General features: G+C 57.4%; 1 protein-coding gene across 1 annotated transcript; it reads right to left on the bottom strand.

The window, feature by feature from the left end:
• Positions 1 to 615: 615 nt before the first annotated feature.
• Positions 616 to 17,239, bottom strand: LOC137306927 (coenzyme Q-binding protein COQ10 homolog A, mitochondrial-like). Its single transcript, XM_067976305.1, has 5 exons — positions 17,081 to 17,239; positions 7,839 to 7,994; positions 6,759 to 6,951; positions 4,574 to 4,675; positions 616 to 2,439 (listed from the first exon to the last, which is right to left on the bottom strand). Exons 1-5 carry the CDS (start codon positions 17,212 to 17,214, stop codon positions 2,272 to 2,274), a joined length of 753 nt encoding a protein of 250 aa, XP_067832406.1. The 5' UTR covers positions 17,215 to 17,239; the 3' UTR covers positions 616 to 2,271.
• Positions 17,240 to 21,322: the final 4,083 nt, after the last annotated feature.

Raw genomic sequence — 21,322 nt, 5'->3', positions numbered from 1 at the left:
TTGTATCTGGGCATTCTGGCACAATTACCCCTCCCTTGCCCTCTCACCCCACTTCACTGGAAGACTCCACTTGTCTCTCCTCGAGCAAGGCCACAGGAGATCGACTTGTAATATATCAGAAGTTTTGGAATGTTGTCTGCACTTCCTGTAAGCGTCACACTTTGTTGACAGCAGCCATATTGTTATGAAGCAGCCCAACTTCTTACCCAACTCTAATATGAGCGATGCTCGCCTTGTGTCCGTCACAGACCCAGTCACACTGTCACGGACAGCCGGCTATTGACCGGGAGCCTGAAATTTACGAGTTACAGCTTCCCTCTGACAGACCTCAGCAGTTACAAGCACCGTACCTGGATTTGCCGATGGCCTTAAAGGGACAGTCCAGCAGGTTAGAAGTATCACAACCATTCCTTAAGGGATCTGCTGGTGTCTTTCTAACCTATTTTCCTAAGAAAAAAATAAAGTACAAAGCAATTGCAAGTCAAGATCTGGGCTACAGGACTTCCAGCTGCTATTCAGGATAGCAAATTCCATCCATCCCTCCTCTAGTCACTTGTATCTTATTCATTCCCTCACCCCCCAACACACACACCCCCCTCTTCCATTTGCCCTATTTTCTTAGTACTTTTTCTCTTTCCCCTCCCTTGCTGGAGATTTTAAATTAAATACACAGTAGATTGTTCAGGAGCACTCCTGAACGGAAGGTTTGTTGGTCTCCCCCACTCCTTGTGTCGGGGGTGATTTTCTACTTTTTTTTTGTGGGAGGGGGGGGGTAAAAGAATAGGAGGTAAATAATTGCCCCCATCGCTAATAGGGAGACAGGGTCCTCAGCGAAATAGTGGGGTGATTGCCCCTTCTGTTCGCACCTAGGCCTGGACTCCTGTACCCACCACCCCCCAACCTAGATTCACAGTACAAGAAATCACAGTTGCTCCAGTACCGTTACGTCAGGTATCTGCCCATCTGTCTCCTCTCACTGTTTCCCCTTTTGACAGTGAAACCGGCAGACCCCTCCCCTCTCCTGCCCAGGTGTCACACATGTGCCTCCCCCTCCCCGTGGAGCTCGGCAACATTTAGAGACACACACACACACAGCCAAGACGTAGCACAGCTCACCCCACCCAGGGAAGGTGGCTGAAATTTAGCCCGTATGTGGGGAGCTCTTCGATCCGAAACCAGGAGCCCCCTCTGAGCAGAAGCTGCCGCTGGGACACGAGGGGGCAAAACAGTCCACATAATTCAAAAAGCAGCATCTCGGATTAGTTGTTCTGGATGGAAGAACACCGTCTGAGAGAGAGAGACATACAGAAAAAAAAGGAACGGCACAGACAAGCTCAAAAATAAAATCATTATTGCCCGTAAACTTAGAGCAGTTCGGACAAAGGAGACACTGCTCTCAGACTGCAGTGTTTAAATGATGCACAACAATTTTAAAAAAGGAGCTCCACAGACACGTGTATATATCCACACACACGTGTACACACAGGCATGTGCATGTACACACGAACATGTGTATCTACACAAACGTTCACACAGACGTGGATACACGCACGTGTGTACATGTACGCACAAACAGGCACGTGCATATACACACATGTACACAGGCATATGTATATATACACACAGGCATATGCCTTTACATACTGGAATGTGTATATCGACACAAACATACACACAGACATGTGCATACACACAGGTACACACGCATTGTGTATATATACACAAACAGGCACCTATGTATGCACAGACACAGGCATGTGTATATATACACACTTATACGCACACAGGCACGTGTATATATGCACAGGCGCTTGTAAATATACGCACAGGCACACATACGTGTGTGTGTGTGTGTGTGCGTGTGTACACATGTGCACAGCACCTGGGCTACAGGTGAACGCGACTTCCCTTTTTCATGCCGCATTCACTGCTGGGGTGGCCGGTCAGCCGAGAGCAGTAACTCAGCGCCACCGCCCGCGGAACTAAAGAAGAATTAAAAGCCTCAGAAGGACGAGGCAGACCGGCAAAGCCCGAGCCTGACGACTCCCTCTTTAGCGTGTAGCCGATCGGGAGACTCCCGGGTTTGCTCATTGTGCAAGTCCAGTCCTTCATCAATTAGGGCCGTTATAATGACGTTAGAACACTGAACGATGAAGTAGGGAAGGCGGAAGGCAGGCTGGCTGCGTCCCAGTCCGACGCTTCCGAGCATGACTCTGACAGCTTGGTGATATTGCCTCAGCCCCCCCCGGGACCAGGGCGAGTCTCCCTTCCTCACGTCTGCCGGACCTGGTCAGACATTAGCTCCCGCGGAATCCTGGTCTCCGGCCCGTACAGCTGCGACGCTCTCCGCTCGAACGCCGCCACCATCTGCATCACCACCTCGTCGAAGAAGACCGAGGCCAGCTGAGAGTGGAGGAACGATCGGAACTCGAAGGCGATCTGCGGGGGGAGCAGGGGGGAGAAACATCATTCGATTATTATCAGCGTGAGATCCTTCAAACTGGAACAGAGACGGTCGCGAGGAGATTCGATCGAGGTGTTCAAAGCCATGAAGGGTCTAGACAGAGTAGACAGAGAGAAACTGTTCCCATCGGCGGAAGGGTCAAGAACCAGAGGGCATAGATTTAAGGTGATTGACAGAAGAACCAAAGGCGACATGAGGAAAAACATTTTTACGCAGCGAGTGGTTAGGATCTGGAATGCACTGCCCGAGGGGGTGGTGGAGGAAGATTCAATCATGGCCTTCAAAAGGGAACTGGATAAGTACTTGAAAGGAAAAAATTTGCAGGGTTACGGGGAAAGGGCGGGGGAGTGGGACTAGCTGGATTGCTCCAGCACAGAGCCAGCGTGGACTCGATGGGCCGAATGGCCTCCTTCCGTGCTGTAACCTTTCTACGATTCTACGTCCAAGTAGAAACAGAACAAACCAAGCATCTCAGCAAGTCAGGCAGCATCCGTGGAGAGAGAATCAGAGCTAACGTTCCAGGTCGGAGACCCCTCACCAGTTCTGACGAAAGGGTCTCCGACCTGAAACGTTAGCTCTGATTCTTTCTCCACAGACGCTGCCTCACTTGCTGAGCTTCTCCAGCGTTCCCTGCCTTTTGAAACCAACCATCTCACTGCTCGGCGATCAATTAAACTCCAGTTTAACAGGTTGGGGAGGACAGAGGTGGGGGGCGCAGAGATGGCCTCGTACAGAAGGTAAGTGTCAACACGCGGGTCCATGTGATCTCCTGGGCTGAGGGGGGAACGGAGAGGGATTTTCCAGTCCCCCTTATCGTCCCTGGGTTATTTCTCTCCCTCCCGGGAGGTCACAGGGCTGCGGGGAGAGAGGGTGGGGCTGAGTCCAGTCAGGACGCCTCCACGAGGCGCGGGGCAGGCTTGATCGGGTCAGCTGGCACTTCTCCTGCCCGACAATTTGGTTTGTGACTTAAACACGACCAAAAAAGAAGTTCGATCGGTTTTATCCCACAGCAAGAACATGGGCTGGGGTCTCACCTAACCCAACCGGCCCAGATAGTGAGGGTTGGCAGGCTATTCAACTGTTGGGGCATCGCAGTCCGAACCGATCTTGTCCTTCTGCACCCCCCCTCCCCAACACACACACACTTTTCCCCACAGGAGTCACTGGATAACGATTCAGGAGCAGGGGGAACACTGGCTCATTTCCCCAGCCCTGTCCCAGGGGTCGCCCAGACAAGCACCCACTGTTTGAAAGGGCTCTCCCCCGCCCCCAACTTTACGGGGCCCAAACTCCGCTCCCTGGCCCCCAACTCCCTCTCAACCCTTTGCAGCTGAAGCTCAGTGGCAGAGCTGCAATGGGTAGCACCAGGCCATGATAACGATGGTGTCTCCATCTGGGTCCGGGGGCCCAGAGTCTGGGGAACATCAATTAAAAACACCCACGTTATAACCGGCAATGGAAATATAAATCCCTTGCGGATAATGGGGAGCAGAGGTACCCTCATTACAACAACAGACACCTATACAGACCGTTTAACGTAGTAAAACATCCCCGAGGCCCTTCACGGGGGCGCAAATCAGACAAACATTAACATCGAGGAGATATTAGGGACAGGTGACCAAACGCTCGGTCAAAGAGGGAGGTTTTAAGGAGCGTCTTAAAGGAGGAGAGAGAGAGGCGGAGAGGTTTAGGGAGGGAATTCCAGAGCTCAGGGCCGAGGCAGCTGAAGGCACGGCCGCCAATGGTGGGAGCGATGGAAATCGGGGAGATGGACAAGAGGCCAGAATTGGAGGAGCGCAGAGATCTGGGAGGGTCGTAGGGGCTGGAGGAGGTTACAGAGAGAGGGAGGGGGGATTTGAACACGAGGATGAGAATTTTAAAATCGAGGCGTTCCCGGACCGGGAGCCGATGTAGGTCAGCGAGCACAGGGGGGGTGATGTGTGAACGGGACTCGGTGCGAGTTAGGATACGGGGGGCAGCAGAGTTTTGGATGAACTCAAGTTTACGGAGGGTGGAAGATGGGGGGCTGGTCAGGAGAGCACTGGAATAGTTAAAAAAAGTCATTAAATAAAATTGGAAAGTAGTTTGGCAAACGCGGGAGGTGCTCACCGAGAAATCGACAGTGCAAGTGCGCGGGTAGCCGGGGATTCCAGGGCTGAAACGCCAACCCGTCTCCAGGTGATTGAAGAGCTTCCCGTCTGTGCACACGGCCTGTGGGGAGAGAAGGTAAATCAGAACACAGTGGGACTCGACTGTAAAGCGGGTCCAGCCCCTCTGCCTCACACACTGGGCTCGGGATGGGGCATCCAACCCAGGCCCTGTCCGTCCCCCCTTACAGAGTCTCAGGTCGTTCGCTGGCGGGGGTGGGGGGGCTTGTAATCAGAGCCCCGAGACCCCAGGCCGGTCGGCCCCATTTCCGTTGAGGAGAGTTGGAGTTTCGTGGGACCTGGAGGTTTGGGGAGGAGCTGTTCTCAGCGCTGTTACCTCGTTGGGTCAATCCCAAATCAGAAACACCCAAACCTGTTAGTGTCGAAAATTTGGGGTTTCCCAGAATTCGAGGGGGGGCGGGGATTTAGACTTTACACGGAGGTGCACATTGATGGGGTCCCCGTGTTCAGCCCTGTTCAAGATCCCAGAGCACCGTCGCAACAAGAGGAGAGAGTTCTCCTGGGACCCGACGTTCCTCCCTGGACAACAGGATCTTCACCGTCCATCCTAAACCATCTGAACAGAACCTCGGTTCATCGTCTCATCTGAAAGACGGCCCCTCCGACAGTGCAGCGTTCCCTCAGTACTGACCCTCCGACAGTGCAGCGTTCCCTCAGTACCGACCCTCCGACAGTGCGGCGTTCCCTCAGTACCGACCCTCCGACAGTGCGGCGCTCCCTCAGTACTGACCCTCCGACAGTGCGGCGCTCCCTCAGTACAGACCCTCCGACAGTGCGGCGCTCCCTCAGCACCGACCCTCCGACAGCGCGGCGCTCCCTCAGTACCGACCCTCCGACAGTGCGGCGCTCCCTCAGTACTGACCCTCCGACAGTGCAGCACTCCCTCAGTACTGACCCTCCGACAGCGCGGCGCTCTCTCAGTACCGACCCTCCGACAGCGCGGCGCTCCCTCAGTACCGACCCTCCGACAGCGCGGCGCTCCCTCAGTACCGACCCTCCGACAGCGCGGCGCTCTCTCAGTACCGACCCTCCGACAGTGCGGCGCTCCCTCAGTACCGGCTCTCCGACAGTGCGGCGCTCCCTCAGTACCGACCCTCCGACAGTGCGGCGCTCCCTCAGTACCGACCCTCCGACAGTGCGGCGCTCCCTCAGTACTGACCCTCCGACAGTGCGGCGCTCCCTCAGTACCGACTCTCCGACAGTGCGGCGCTCCCTCAGTACCGACTCTCCGACAGTGCGGCGCTCCCTCAGTACCGACTCTCCGACAGTGCGGCGCTCCCTCAGTACCGACCCTCCGACAGTGCGGCGCTCCCTCAGTACTGACCCTCCGACAGTGCGGCGCTCCCTCAGTACCGACCCTCCGACAGTGCAGCACTCCCTCAGTACCGACCCTCCGACAGTGCGGCGCTCCCTCAGTACTGACCCTCCGACAGTGCGGCGCTCCCTCAGTACCGACCCTCCGACAGTGCGGCGCTCCCTCAGTACTGGGAGTGTTGGCCTGGATTGTGTGCTCAGACTGGGACTTGAACCCTCAACCTTCTGATACCCACTGAACCAAAGCTAAGAGCAGAAATGTAACGTAATGGACAGTGTATTATTCTGCTGCCAAGGGGGAGCGCTGTCCCTCTCAGGGCACAAAGTGTTGTTGACCCTGGGTGAGGTCAAAGTTTAATTGTTGCTGACCCCGGGTGGGGTCGAAGTTTAATTGTTGCTGACCCCGGGTGAGGACAAAGTTTAATTGTTGCTGACCCCGGGTGGGGTCGAAGTTTAATTGTTGCTGACCCCGGGTGGGGTCGAAGTTTAATTGTTGCTGACCCCGGGTGGGGTCGAAGTTTAATTGTTGCTGACCCCGGGTGGGGTCGAAGTTTAATTGTTGCTGACCCCGGGTGAGGTCAAAGTTTAATTGTTGCTGACCCTGGGTGGGGTCGAAGTTTAATTGTTGCTGACCCCGGGTGGGGTCGAAGTTTAATTGTTGCTGACCCTGGGTGAGGTCAAAGTTTAATTGTTGCTGACCCCGGGTGGGGTCGAAGTTTAATTGTTGCTGACCCCGGGTGGGGTCGAAGTTTAATTGTTGCTGACCCCGGGTGGGGTCGAAGTTTAACCTACAGATAAAGCGGCAGTTCTACCTTCACTAAGTGTGGCCGTACGAGTGTGATGACCGAGGTGTACCGCTCCACGACTGGCGGGAAGCCGATCTCCAGCTGCGCCTTCGCGTGACCCGCGCGTCTCGTTAGAACGGCTGACCGCTTGCACCAGGGCACAAAGTGTTTGTAGTCCTCGACATTGGCCACAACATTGTACATCTCCTGCATGGCGTACCTTGAAAGAAAGAAAGAGGCTTGTATTTTATATCCAGCACCTTTCACCACCTCGGGACGTCCCAAAGCACCTCACAGCCAATGAAGGACTTTTTGAAGTGAGGTCACTGTTGTAACGCAGGAAAGGCAGCAGCCAATTTGCGCACAGCAAGATCCCACAAACAGCAATGAGATAATGACCAGATAATCTGTTTTTAGTGATTAGTTGGTTGAGGGATAAATATTGGCCCCAGGACACCGGGGAGAACTCCCCCCTGCTCTTCTTCCAAATAGTGGTCGTGGGATCTTTTACGTCCACCCGAGGAGGCCTCCGACAGTGTGGCGCTCCCTCAGCGCTGACCCTCCGACAGTGCGGTGCTCCCTCAGCGCCGACCCTCCGACAGTGCGGCGCTCCCTCAGTACTGGTTATAACCCACCCCTCTCTAAATTCAGGAATTAGCCTCCAACTCTGCTCCTGAACTCCCTCGGATAAAGCGACATCTCTCCTGAAATACAGAGACCAAAACTGAACCCAGTGCGTCCAGACAGAGCCTCACCATCAGCATCACCGCCTCACATTATAAATCACACCCCTTGCTATACAACCCGTCACCTCCTTGCATTATGTCTCACACCCCTTACTGTACATCCCAACGTCACCTCCACACATCATAAATAAGATTCTGAATTTAGTTTGTGTACACAGTTGAATATTTTATATACCTCGATCAGGTTCCCTCACCTTCAACCCCCCTTCCCTCGGGTTCACCTTGACCTTTCCCCTGTCACCTCTGCCCTTTACACCTGGGGTCACTCTAGCTGCTCGACCCTTCAGCCTCTGTCCCCTCTGACACTCTGCGATGCTCCAAGTGGAGTCTAAGTGACGTTCAGGCAGTTCGGGAAGCTCACCCAAGTATCCGCCTCTCAGCGTACTCTTTCCTCTTGTTGGTTAGTGGCCCGGGAATGTTGAAGAAGGTTCTGGAAGCCTGTGCCTGACCCGCGGACCTCACGCCCTGTACCTTCCTAGGACCTCTGCTCACCAGGATACCATAAGATGACAGGTGTCTGGGGTAAAACGTACAGAATGAATACTGTTAGTGTTAAATCAGAACGACTTGTGTTTATACAGCGACTTTAACATAGTAAAATGTCCCCAAGACGCTTCACAGGAGCGTAAATCAGACACAAATTTAACACCTAGCCGCACAAGGAGATATTAGGACAGGTGACCAAAAGCTCGGTCAAAGAGAGAGGTTTTAAGGAGCGTCTTAAAGGAGGAGAGAGAGGGAGGCGGAGAGGTTTAGGGAGGTTAGGGCTTAGGGCCCGGGCAGCTGAAGGCACGGCCGCCAATGGTGGGAGCGATGGAAATCGGGGGATGGACAAGAGGCCAGAATTGGAGGAGTGCAGAGATCTGGGAGGGTCGTAGGGGCTGGAGGAGGTTTCAGAGATAGGGAGGGGAGGGAGGGGCGAGGAGGGATTTGAAAACAAGGATGAGAATTTTAAAATCGAGGCGTTCCCGGACCGGGAGTCGATGTAGGTCAGCGAGCACAGGGGGTGATGGGTGAACGGGACTGGGTGCGAGCTAGGATACGGGGGGCAAGCAGGAGTTTTGGATGAGCTGAAGTTCCCGGAGGGTGGAAGATGGGGGGCCGGCCAGGAGAGCATCGGAACAGTCGAGTCTGGAGGGGACAGAGGCACGGACGAGGGTTTCAGCAGCAGATGGGCTGAGGCAGGGGGCGGAGACGGGCGACGTTACAGAGGTGGGAGTAGGCGGTCTCGGTGATGGAGAGGACGTGGGGTCAGAAGCTCACCTCAGGGTCCAACAGGACGCCGAGGTTGCGAAAGGTTCAGCCTCAGACGGTGGCCGGGGAGAGGGATAGAGTCAGTGGGAAACAATTTAATCAACGGCCTGATTAGTTACAGTGATACGATCCATCCCCAGTATCCATTCACTGTTACACATGTTTGCTCACAATTCACACTCTGTAACAATAAAGAAACAAAATAAAACAAATCTGGATGAAATACCAGGATTGTTTCACAATGTTACCACAGGTTTAGACCCGTACCAGAGACACTCCAAACTTTAACCGGCTTTTCACTTTCCCGGGTGAACCGTTCCCCGGGTCTTCGCTCAGACCGCCTGCACTTTTTAAAAATCTGCTCATTAGACCTCGTTCACCGATAGGATCAAAGAGTGACATTAACCCGAAATTGAAACAGAGGCTGGCAAAAGGCAGTTACCAGCCGATGATCACGGGCTCCGAACACACAACTGGGTTAAGATAAGATGGAACGGGGATGGGGTAATTGTTCTGTGCGGCTTCCACTGCAGCACAGTGAGGAGAGCGGAGACAGAAACGGAAAGAAAGGACTCAGGACGTCCCGAAGACGAGAGCTGGACCTGTGGAGATCTCCTCGTAAACCTGGTAACGTTAATTCGGTGTCACCTGGATTGGATTTGATCGCCTCAGGGGCGGGGGGGTTTGGGGAGGGACTTTCCAGATTTCCCCCTCCCCCAAATCGGCCTGGGTCTTCAATCTGATTTTTTAAAATCTGCACAGGGCATCACAATTAAATGGGACAGACTGGATGGACCAGAGGGTCACCACCTGACCAGCATTTTTTATATGTTCGTAACCCGTTTTACAGCAAATAAAGTACTTTTTTGAAGTGTGGTCACTGTTGTAATGTAGGAAACGTGGCAGTCAATTTGCGCACAGCAAGATCCCACAAACAGCAATGTGATAAATGACCAGATAATTTATTCTTTGGTGATGACGGTTGAGGGATAAATATCGGCCCCAGGACACCGGGGAGAACTCCCCCCCTGCTCTTCTTTCAATATTGGCCATGGGATCTTTTACGTCCACCTGAGGGGGCAGACAGGGCCTCGGGTTAACGTCTCATCCGAAAGACGGCACCTCCGACAGTGCGGCGCTCCCTCAGTACTGACCCTCCGACAGTGCGGCGCTCCCTCAGTACTGACCCTCCCACAGTGCGGCGCTCCCTCAGTACCGATCCTCCGACAGTGCGGCGCTCCCTCAGTACCGCCCCTCCGACAGTGCGGCGCTCCCTCAGTACCGCCCCTCCGACAGTGCGGCGCTCCCTCAGTACCGACCCTCCGACAGTGCGGCGCTCCCTCAGTACCGACCCTCAGACAGTGCGGCGCTCCCTCAGTACTGACCCTCCGACAGTGCGGCGCTCCCTCAGTACCGCCCCTCCGACAGTGCGGCGCTCCCTCAGTACCGCCCCTCCGACAGTGCGGCGCTCCCTCAGTACCGACCCTCCGACAGTGCGGCGCTCCCTCAGTACCGCCCCTCCGACAGTGCGGCGCTCCCTCAGTACTGACCCTCCGACAGTGCGGCGCTCCCTCAGTACTGACCCTCCGACAGTGCGGCGCTCCCTCAGTACTGACCCTCCGACAGTGCGGCGCTCCCTCAGTACCGACCCTCCGACAGTGCGGCGCTCCCTCAGTACTGACCCTCCGACAGTGCGGCGCTCCCTCAGTACTGACCCTCCGACAGTGCGGCGCTCCCTCAGTACCGCCCCTCCGACAGTGCGGCGCTCCCTCAGTACCCTCCGACAGTGCGGCGCTCCCTCAGTACCGCCCCTCCGACAGTGCGGCGCTCCCTCAGTACCGCCCCTCCGACAGTGCGGCGCTCCCTCAGTACCGACCCTCAGACAGTGCGGCGCTCCCTCAGTACCGACCCTCAGACAGTGCGGCGCTCCCTCAGTACTGACCCTCCGACAGTGCGGCGCTCCCTCAGTACCGCCCCTCCGACAGTGCGGCGCTCCCTCAGTACCGCCCCTCCGACAGTGCGGCGCTCCCTCAGTACCAACCCTCCGACAGTGCGGCGCTCCCTCAGTACCGCCCCTCCGACAGTGCGGCGCTCCCTCAGTACCGCCCCTCCGACAGTGCGGCGCTCCCTCAGTACTGACCCTCCGCCAGTGCGGTGCTCCCTCAGCACTGACCCGCGACAGAGCGGCGCTCCCTCATTACTGACCCTCCGACAGTGCAGCGCTCCCTCAGAACTGACCCGCGACAGTGCGGCGCTCCCTCAGTACTGACCCTCCGACAGTGCAGTGCTCCCTCAGTACTGACCCTCCGACAGTGCGGCGCTCCCTCAGTACCGACCCTCCGACAGTGCGGCGCTCCCTCAGTACTGACCCTCCGACAGTGCAGCGCTCCCTCAGAACTGACCCGCGACAGTGCGGCGCTCCCTCAGTACTGACCCTCCCACAGTGCGGCGCTCCCTCAGTACTGACCCTCCGACAGTGCAGCGCTCCCTCAGAACTGACCCGCGACAGTGCGGCGCTCCCTCAGTACTCACCCTCCCACAGTGCGGCGCTCCCTCAGTACTGACCCTCCGACAGTGCGGCGCTCCCTCAGTACTGACCCTCCGACAGTGCAGCGCTCCCTCAGTACTGACCCGCGACAGAGTGGCGCTCCCTCAGAACTGACCCGCGACAGTGCAGTGCTCCCTCAGTACTGACCCGCGACAGAGCGGCGCTCCCTCAGTACTGACCCTCCGACAGTGCGGCGCTCCCTCAGTACTGACCCTCCGACAGTGCGGCGCTCCCTCAGTACCGCCCCTCCGACAGTGCGGCGCTCCCTCAGTACCCTCCGACAGTGCGGCGCTCCCTCAGTACCGCCCCTCCGACAGTGCGGCGCTCCCTCAGTACCGCCCCTCCGACAGTGCGGCGCTCCCTCAGTACCGACCCTCAGACAGTGCGGCGCTCCCTCAGTACCGACCCTCAGACAGTGCGGCGCTCCCTCAGTACTGACCCTCCGACAGTGCGGCGCTCCCTCAGTACCGCCCCTCCGACAGTGCGGCGCTCCCTCAGTACCGCCCCTCCGACAGTGCGGCGCTCCCTCAGTACCAACCCTCCGACAGTGCGGCGCTCCCTCAGTACCGCCCCTCCGACAGTGCGGCGCTCCCTCAGTACCGCCCCTCCGACAGTGCGGCGCTCCCTCAGTACTGACCCTCCGCCAGTGCGGTGCTCCCTCAGCACTGACCCGCGACAGAGCGGCGCTCCCTCATTACTGACCCTCCGACAGTGCAGCGCTCCCTCAGAACTGACCCGCGACAGTGCGGCGCTCCCTCAGTACTGACCCTCCGACAGTGCAGTGCTCCCTCAGTACTGACCCTCCGACAGTGCGGCGCTCCCTCAGTACCGACCCTCCGACAGTGCGGCGCTCCCTCAGTACTGACCCTCCGACAGTGCAGCGCTCCCTCAGAACTGACCCGCGACAGTGCGGCGCTCCCTCAGTACTGACCCTCCCACAGTGCGGCGCTCCCTCAGTACTGACCCTCCGACAGTGCAGCGCTCCCTCAGAACTGACCCGCGACAGTGCGGCGCTCCCTCAGTACTCACCCTCCCACAGTGCGGCGCTCCCTCAGTACTGACCCTCCGACAGTGCGGCGCTCCCTCAGTACTGACCCTCCGACAGTGCAGCGCTCCCTCAGTACTGACCCGCGACAGAGTGGCGCTCCCTCAGAACTGACCCGCGACAGTGCAGTGCTCCCTCAGTACTGACCCGCGACAGAGCGGCGCTCCCTCAGTACTGACCCTCCGACAGTGCAGCGCTCCCTCAGAACTGACCCGCGACAGTGCGGCGCTCCCTCAGTACTGACCCTCCGACAGTGCAGTGCTCCCTCAGTACTGACCCTCCGACAGTGCGGCGCTCCCTCAGTACCGACCCTCCGACAGTGCGGCGCTCCCTCAGTACTGACCCTCCGACAGTGCAGCGCTCCCTCAGAACTGACCCGCGACAGTGCGCCGCTCCCTCAGTACTGACCCTCCCACAGTGCGGCGCTCCCTCAGTACTGACCCTCCGACAGTGCAGCGCTCCCTCAGAACTGACCCGCGACAGTGCGGCGCTCCCTCAGTACTCACCCTCCCACAGTGCGGCGCTCCCTCAGTACTGACCCACCGACAGTGCGGCGCTCCCTCAGTACTGACCCTCCGACAGTGCGGCGCTCCCTCAGTACTGACCCTCCGACAGTGCAGCGCTCCCTCAGAACTGACCCGCGACAGTGCGGCGCTCCCTCAGTACTGACCCTCCCACAGTGCGGCGCTCCCTCAGTACTGACCCTCCGACAGTGCAGCGCTCCCTCAGAACTGACCCGCGACAGTGCGGCGCTCCCTCAGTACTCACCCTCCCACAGTGCGGCGCTCCCTCAGTACTGACCCACCGACAGTGCGGCGCTCCCTCAGTACTGACCCTCTGACAGTGCGGCGCTCCCTCAGTACTGACCCGCGACAGAGTGGCGCTCCCTCAGAACTGACCCGCGACAGTGCAGTGCTCCCTCAGTACTGACCCGCGACAGAGCGGCGCTCCCTCAGTACTGACCCTCCGACAGTGCAGCGCTCCCTCAGAACTGACCCGCGACAGTGCGGCGCTCCCTCAGTACTGACCCTCCGACAGCGCGGCGCTCCCTCAGTACTGACCCTCCGACAGCGCAGCGCTCCCTCAGTACTGACCCTCCGACAGTGCGGCGCTCCCTCAGTACTGACCCTCCGACAGCGCAGCGCTCCCTCAGTACTGACCCTCCGACAGTGCGGCGCTCCCTCAGTACTGACCCTCCGACAGTGCGGCGCTCCCTCAGTACTGACCCTCCGACAGCGCAGCGCTCCCTCAGTACTGACCCTCCGACAGCGCGGCGCTCCCTCAGAACTGCACTGGGAGGGTCAGCCTGGATTACGGGGCTCAAGTCTCTGGAGTGAGGGCTCGAAACCACGACCTTCTGACTCAGAGAGAAATCGAGAGACAGAGAGAGAAATAGAGAGACAGAGAGAGAGAGAGAGCGAGAGAGAGCGAGAGACACAGAGAGAGAGATACCCACTGAGCCAAGGGAAGGAGTAGATTATTCTTATCCATTCACACTGAAAAATATATAATTTATGAACACAGTATAAAGGTACAGTTCACGCCCAGAGTAGTCACCTGTGCCCCATGCATGTTAATTATTGGAAAACACATTCATTCTAAAATTAATACATTTTAACATCATCTCCCCATTGGAAAACTATACCCAGATTTCTAAATCTCAGTGGAAATAAAGCAATCTTATGTAGCACTGCGTCAGGCCCACAGGTAACCAAGTTCTCCTTTTTTAAACGAATGGATGAACTTCCAGTCGTGCTTTCTGCACAGTGTTTTACTCTGTGCCACTTTAGCCTGGGGCTGGCAGGAGGAGAGAGGGTCAAACACCACTCGACCTCCCTCCAGTAGTGGGCCCGTGGATCCCAGGGTCTTTCCCACTGCTCTCAGCCAGGCTTGCTCACTCCATGTGTCAGCTCTCCAACTCCCTGCTCCCGCAGCCTTTCGCCTCATCCGACGGTGAGTCGGAGATCGAGTCCCCGGTAATGGGGTTTGCATCAAAAGTGAAAACACTTTATTGAGTATTAATATCTTAGGGACACAGAGAGAGAGAGACACACAGAGAGCGAGAGAGAGACACACACAGAGAGAGAGAGAGACACACACAGAGAGAGAGAGAGACACACAGAGAGAGAGAGACACACAGAGAGCGAGAGAGAGACACACACACAGAGAGAGAGACACACACACAGAGAGAGAGAGAGACACACACAGAGAGAGAGAGAGACACACACACAGAGAGAGAGAGAGACACACACACAGAGAGAGAGAGAGACACACACACAGAGAGAGAGAGAGACACACACAGAGAGAGAGAGAGACACACACACACACAGAGAGAGAGAGAGACACACAGAGAGAGAGAGAGAGACACACACACAGAGAGAGAGAGAGACACACACAGAGAGAGAGAGAGACACACACAGAGAGAGAGAGACACACACACAGAGAGAGAGAGACACACACACACACAGAGAGAGAGAGACACACACACACACAGAGAGAGAGAGACACACACACAGAGAGAGACACACACACACACAGAGAGAGAGAGACACAGAGAGAGAGAGAGAGAGACACACACACACAGAGAGAGAGAGAGACACACACACAGAGAGAGCGAGAGAGACACACACACACACACAGAGAGAGAGAGAGAGACACACACAGAGAGAGAGAGAGAGACACACACAGAGAGAGAGAGTGAGAGACACACACAGAGAGAGAGAGACACACAGAGAGAGCGAGAGAGAGACACACACACAGAGAGAGAGAGAGACACAGAGAGAGAGAGAGAGAGACACACACACAGAGAGCGAGAGAGACACACAGAGAGAGCGAGAGAGAGACACACACACAGAGAGCGAGAGAGACACACACACAGAGAGAGAGAGAGACACACACACACACAATCATACAGACACTATCACAGAGAGAGACACACACAGAATCACACAGACACAGAGACACACAGAATCACACAGACACAGAGACACACAGAATCACACAGACACAGAGACACACAGAATCACACAGACAGACACACACAGAATCACACAGACAGACACACACAGAATCACACAGACACAGAATCACAGAGACACACACAGACACAGAGACACACAGAATCACACAGACACAGAGACACACAGAATCACACAGACACAGAGACACACAGAATCACACAGACACAGAGACACACAGAATCACACAGACACAGAGACACACAGAATCACACAGACACAGACACACACAGAATCACACAGACACAGAATCACAGAGACACACACAGACACAGAGACACACACAGACACAGAGACACACACAGACACAGAGACACACAGAATCACACAGACACAGAGGCACACACCAGAATCACACAGACACAGAATCACAGAGAGACACAGAGACACACAGAATCACACAGACACAGAGACACACAGAATCACACAGACACAGAATCACAGAGACACACACAGAATCACACAGACACACACAGAATCACACAGACACAGAGACACACAGAATCACACAGACACAATCACACAGACACAGAATCACACAGACACAGAGACACACACATACAGAATCACACAGACACAGAGACACAGAATCACAGACACAGAGACAGAGACACAGACACACACACAGAATCACAGACACAGAGACACACACAGAATCACAGACACAGAGACACACAGAATCACACAGACACAGAGACACACAGAATCACACAGACACAGAGACACACACATACAGAATCACACAGACACAGAGACACAGAATCACACAGACACAGAGACACAGACACACACACAGAATCACAGACACAGAGACACACACAGAATCACAGACACAGAGACACACAGAATCACACAGACACAGAGACACACACATACAGAATCACAGACACAGAGACACACAAAATCACACAGACACAGAATCACACACACAGACACAGAGACACATAGAATCACACAGAGACAGAGACACACACAGAATCACACAGAGACAGAGACACACACAGAATCACACACACACAGACACAGAGACACACACAGAATCACAGACACAGAGACAGAGACACAGACACACACACAGAATCACAGACACAGAGACACACACAGAATCACAGACACAGAGACACACAGAATCACACAGACACAGAGACACACAGAATCACACAGACACAGAGACACACACATACAGAATCACACAGACACAGAGACACAGAATCACACAGACACAGAGACACAGACACACACACAGAATCACAGACACAGAGACACACACAGAATCACAGACACAGAGACACACAGAATCACACAGAGACAGAGACACACACATACAGAATCACAGACACAGAGACACACAAAATCACACAGACACAGAATCACACACACAGACACAGAGACACATAGAATCACACAGAGACAGAGACACACACAGAATCACACACACACAGACACAGAGACACACAGAATCTCACAGAGACAGAGACACACACATACAGAATCACAGAGACTGACACACAGACACACAATCACACAGACACACACAATGAGACCCCACCCACCCAGTGCTCTGATATCCCTCCCCAGAGTCCCCCAGAAACCAGGCAGTCTCCTGGTCAAAGTTACAACACTCGGTATCTCATCAATGAGCCGCTCCCGGTCCCCCGGTCAATGCAGAGCCGGAGGGTGCAGCACAAATGCGAGTGTGTGTGTGTGGGACACACTCTGCTCTCTGCCCCCACCTTTACCTGATGGTCTGGCGCCCACCTGTGCCCCGGGATTGATGGAGAGCCGATTCCAGGACGGTGTCAGTGAGAGTCTGCAGCACAACCCGGGCCATCTCCTCTCCTCTCCCTCTCCCCGCACCGCACCCGATTATCATCAGCAATCAGTGAATCACAGAACCGCCTTCAGCCTGACCATGTGCAGTATTCTGGGAGGTGGAGTCCTCACTGGCTCACAGACTCTTTCCCCAAACCCCCTCCCTAAAGATCAATCACCCCCGAACCCCAATCCCCCCAAACCCCAATCCCTCCAAACCCCCACCTCAATCCCCCTCAAACACCCCACTCCAAACCCCCCCAAACCCAAACCCCCACCTCAATCCCCCTCAAACCCCCCCAAACCCAAACCCCCACCTCAATCCCCCTCAAACCCCCACCTCAATCCCCCTCAAACCCCCACCTCAATCCCCCTCAAACCCCCACCTCAATCCCCCTCAAACACCCCCACCCAAATCCCCCCGAACCTCAATCCCCCCAAACCCCCACCCCAATCCCCCCCAAACCTCCCACCTCAATCCCCCTCAAACCCCCCCAAACCCAAACCCCCACCTCAATCCCTCTCAAACCCCCACCTCAATCCCCCTCAAACCCCCACCTCAATCCCCCTCAAACCCCCCACTCCAAACCCCCCCAAACCCAAACCCCCACCCCAAACCTCCCACCCCAATCCCCCTCAAACCCCCCACCCCAATCCCCCTCAAACCCCCCACTCCAACCCCCCTCAAACCCCCACCCAACCCCCCTCAAACCCCCACCTCAATCCCCCTCAAACACCCCACCCCAATCCCCCACCCAACCCCCCCAAACCTCCCACCCCAATCCCCCTCAAACCCCCCACCCCAACCCCCCCAAACCCCCCACCCCAACCCCCCCAAACCCCCCACCCCAACCCCCCCAAACCCCCCACCCCAACCCCCCCAAACCCCCCACCCCAACCCCCCCAAACCTCCCACCCCAATCCCCCCAAACCTCCCACCCCAATCCCCCCCAAACCCCCACCCCAATCCCTCCAAACCCCCACCTCAATCCCCCTCAAACACCCCACCCCAATCCCCCCCAATCCCCCACCCAACCCCCCCAAACCTCCCACCCCAATCCCCCCAAACCTCCCACCCCAATCCCCCTCAAACCCCCCACTCCAAACCCCCCCAAACCTCCCACCCCAATCCCTCCAAACCCCCACCTCAATCCCCCTCAAACACCCCACCCCAATCCCCCCCAAACCCCCACCCCAATCCCCCCCAAACCCCCACCCCAATCCCCCCCAAACCCCCACCCCAATCCCCCCAAACCTCCCACCCCAATCCCCCTCAAACCCCCCACTCCAAACCCCCCCAAACCTCCCACCCCAATCCCTCCAAACCCCCACCTCAATCCCCCTCAAACCCCCCACTCCAAACCCCCCCCAAACCCCCCACCCCAATACCCCCCAAAACCCCCCACCCCAATCCCCCCCAAACCCCCACTCCAAACCCCCCCAAACCCAAACCCCCACCCCAATCCCCCCCAAACCCCCACCCCAATCCCCCCCAAACCCCCACCCCAATCCCCCCCAATCCCCCACCCCAATCCCCCCCAAACCCCCACCTCAATCCCCCTCAAACCCCCCACTCCAAACCCCCCCAAACCCCCACCCCAATCCCCCCCAAACCCCCACCCCAATCCCCCCCAAACCCCCACCCCAATCCCCCCCAAACCCCCACCCCAATCCCTCCAAACCCCCACCTCAATCCCCCACAAACCCCCCACTCCAACCCCCCCCAAACCCAAACCCCCCACCCCAATCCCCCCCAAACCCCCCACCCCAATCCCCCCCAAACCCCCACCCCAATCCTCCCAACCCCCACCCTAATCCCCCCCCTAAATCCCCCCGAAACCCAATCCCCCCCAAACCCAAACCCCCGACCCCAATCCCCCTCCAAACCCCCCCACCCCAATCCCTCTCCAAACTCCCCACCCCAATCCCCCTCCAAACCCCCACGCCAATCACCCACAAACCCCCACCTCAATCCCCCACAAACCCCACAGCCCAATCCCCCCCAAACCCCACAGCCCAATCCCCCCCCAAACACCACAGCCCAATCCCCGCAAACCCCACAGCCCAATCCCCCCCCAAACACCACAGCCCAATCCCCGCAAACCCCACAGCCCAATCCCCCCCAAACCCCACAGCCCAATCACCCCCCAAACCCCACAGCCCAATCCCCCCAAACCCCACAGCCCAATCACCCCCCAAACCCCACAGCCCAATCCCCCCAAACCCCACAGCCCAATCACCCCCCAAACCCCACAGCCCAATCCCCCCAAACCCCACAGCCCAATCCCCCTCCAAACCCCACAGCCCAATCCCCGCAAACCCCACAGCCCAATCCCCCCCAAACCCCACAGCCCAATCACCCTAAACCGCACAGCCCAATCCCCCCCAAACCCCACAGCCCAATCACCCCCCAAACACCACAGCCCAATCCCCCCCAAACACCACAGCCCAATCCCCCCAAACCCCACAGCCCAATCACCCCAAACCCCACAGGCCAATCACCCCCAAACCCCACAGCCCAATCACCCCCCAAACCCCACAGCCCAATCACCCCAAACCCCACAGCCCAATCCCCCCCAAACCCCACAGCCCAATCCCCCCAAACCCCACAGCCCAATCCCCGCAAACCCCACAGCCCAATCCCCCCCAAACCCCACAGCCCAGTCACCCTAAACCGCACAGACCAATCCCCCCCAAACCCCACAGCCCAATCACCCCCCAAACACCACAGCCCAATCCCCACCAAACACCACAGCCCAATCCCCCCAAACCCCACAGCCCAATCCCCCCAAACCCCACAGCCCAATCACCCCAAACCCCACAGGCCAATCACCCCCAAACCCCACAGCCCAATCACCCCCCAAACCCCACAGCCCAATCACCCCCCAAACCCCACAGCCCAATCCCCCTCAAACCCCACAGCCCAATCCCCCCCAAACCCCACAGCCCAATCACCCCAAACCCCACAGCCCAATCACCCCCCAAACACCACAGCCCAATCACCCCCCAAACCCCACAGCCCAATCCCCCCAAACCCCACAGCCCAATCCCCCCCAAACTCCACAGACCAATCACCCTCCAAACCCCACACAGCCCAATCCCCCCAAACCCCACAGCCCAATCCCCCCAAACCCCAAAGCCCAATCCCCCCCAAACCACACAGCCCAATACCCCCAAACCCCACAGCCCAATCCCCCCCAAACCCCACAGCCCAATACCCCCAAACCTCACAGCCCAATCACCCCAAACCCCACAGCCCAATCCCCGCAAACCCCACAGCCCAATCCCCCCCAAACCCCACAGCCCAATACCCCCAAACCTCACAGCCCAATCACCCCAAACCCCACAGCCCAATCCCCGCAAACCCCACAGCCCAATCACCCCACAAACCCCACAGCCCAATCACCCCCCAAACCCCACAGCCCAATCCCCCCCAAACCCCACAGCCCAATCCCCCCAAACCCCACAGCCCAATCACCCCAAACCCCACAGCCCAATCCCCCCAAACCCCACAGCCCAATCCCCCCCAAACCCCACAGCCCAATCCCCCCAAACCCCACAGCCCAATCCCCCCCAAACCCCACAGCCCAATCCCCCCCAAACCCCACAGCCCAATCACCCCAAACCCCACAGCCCAATCCCCCCCAAACCCCACAGCCCAATCCCCCCCAAACCCCACAGCCCAATCACCCCCAAACCCCACAGCCCAATCCCCCCCCCCAAACCCCACAGCCCAATCCCCCCCCCAAACCCCACAGCCCAATCACCCCAAACCCCACAGCCCAATCCCCGCAAACCCCACAGCCATACACCCCCCAAACCCCACAGCCCAATCCCCCCCAAACCCACAGCCCAATCACCCCAAACCCCACAGGCCAATCACCCCCCAAACCCCACAGCCCAATCCCCCCAAACCCCACAGCCCAATCCCCCCAAACCCCACAGCCCAATCACCCCAAACCCCACAGCCCAATCCCCCCCAAACCCCACAGCCCAATCCCCCCAAACCCCACAGCCCAATCCCCCCAAACCCCACAGCCCAATCCCCCCCAAACCCCACAGCCCAATCCCCCCCCCAAACCCCACAGCCCAATCACCCCAAACCCCACAGCCCAATCCCCGCAAACCCCACAGCCCAATCCCCCCAAACCCCACAGCCCAATCACCCC

Source organism: Heptranchias perlo, chromosome X (assembly GCF_035084215.1).
Source record: "Heptranchias perlo isolate sHepPer1 chromosome X, sHepPer1.hap1, whole genome shotgun sequence".
NCBI lineage: Eukaryota > Metazoa > Chordata > Chondrichthyes > Hexanchiformes > Hexanchidae > Heptranchias > Heptranchias perlo.
The sequence above is the reverse complement of the archived record's forward strand: the minus strand, read 5'-3'. Positions and strand labels throughout refer to the sequence as shown.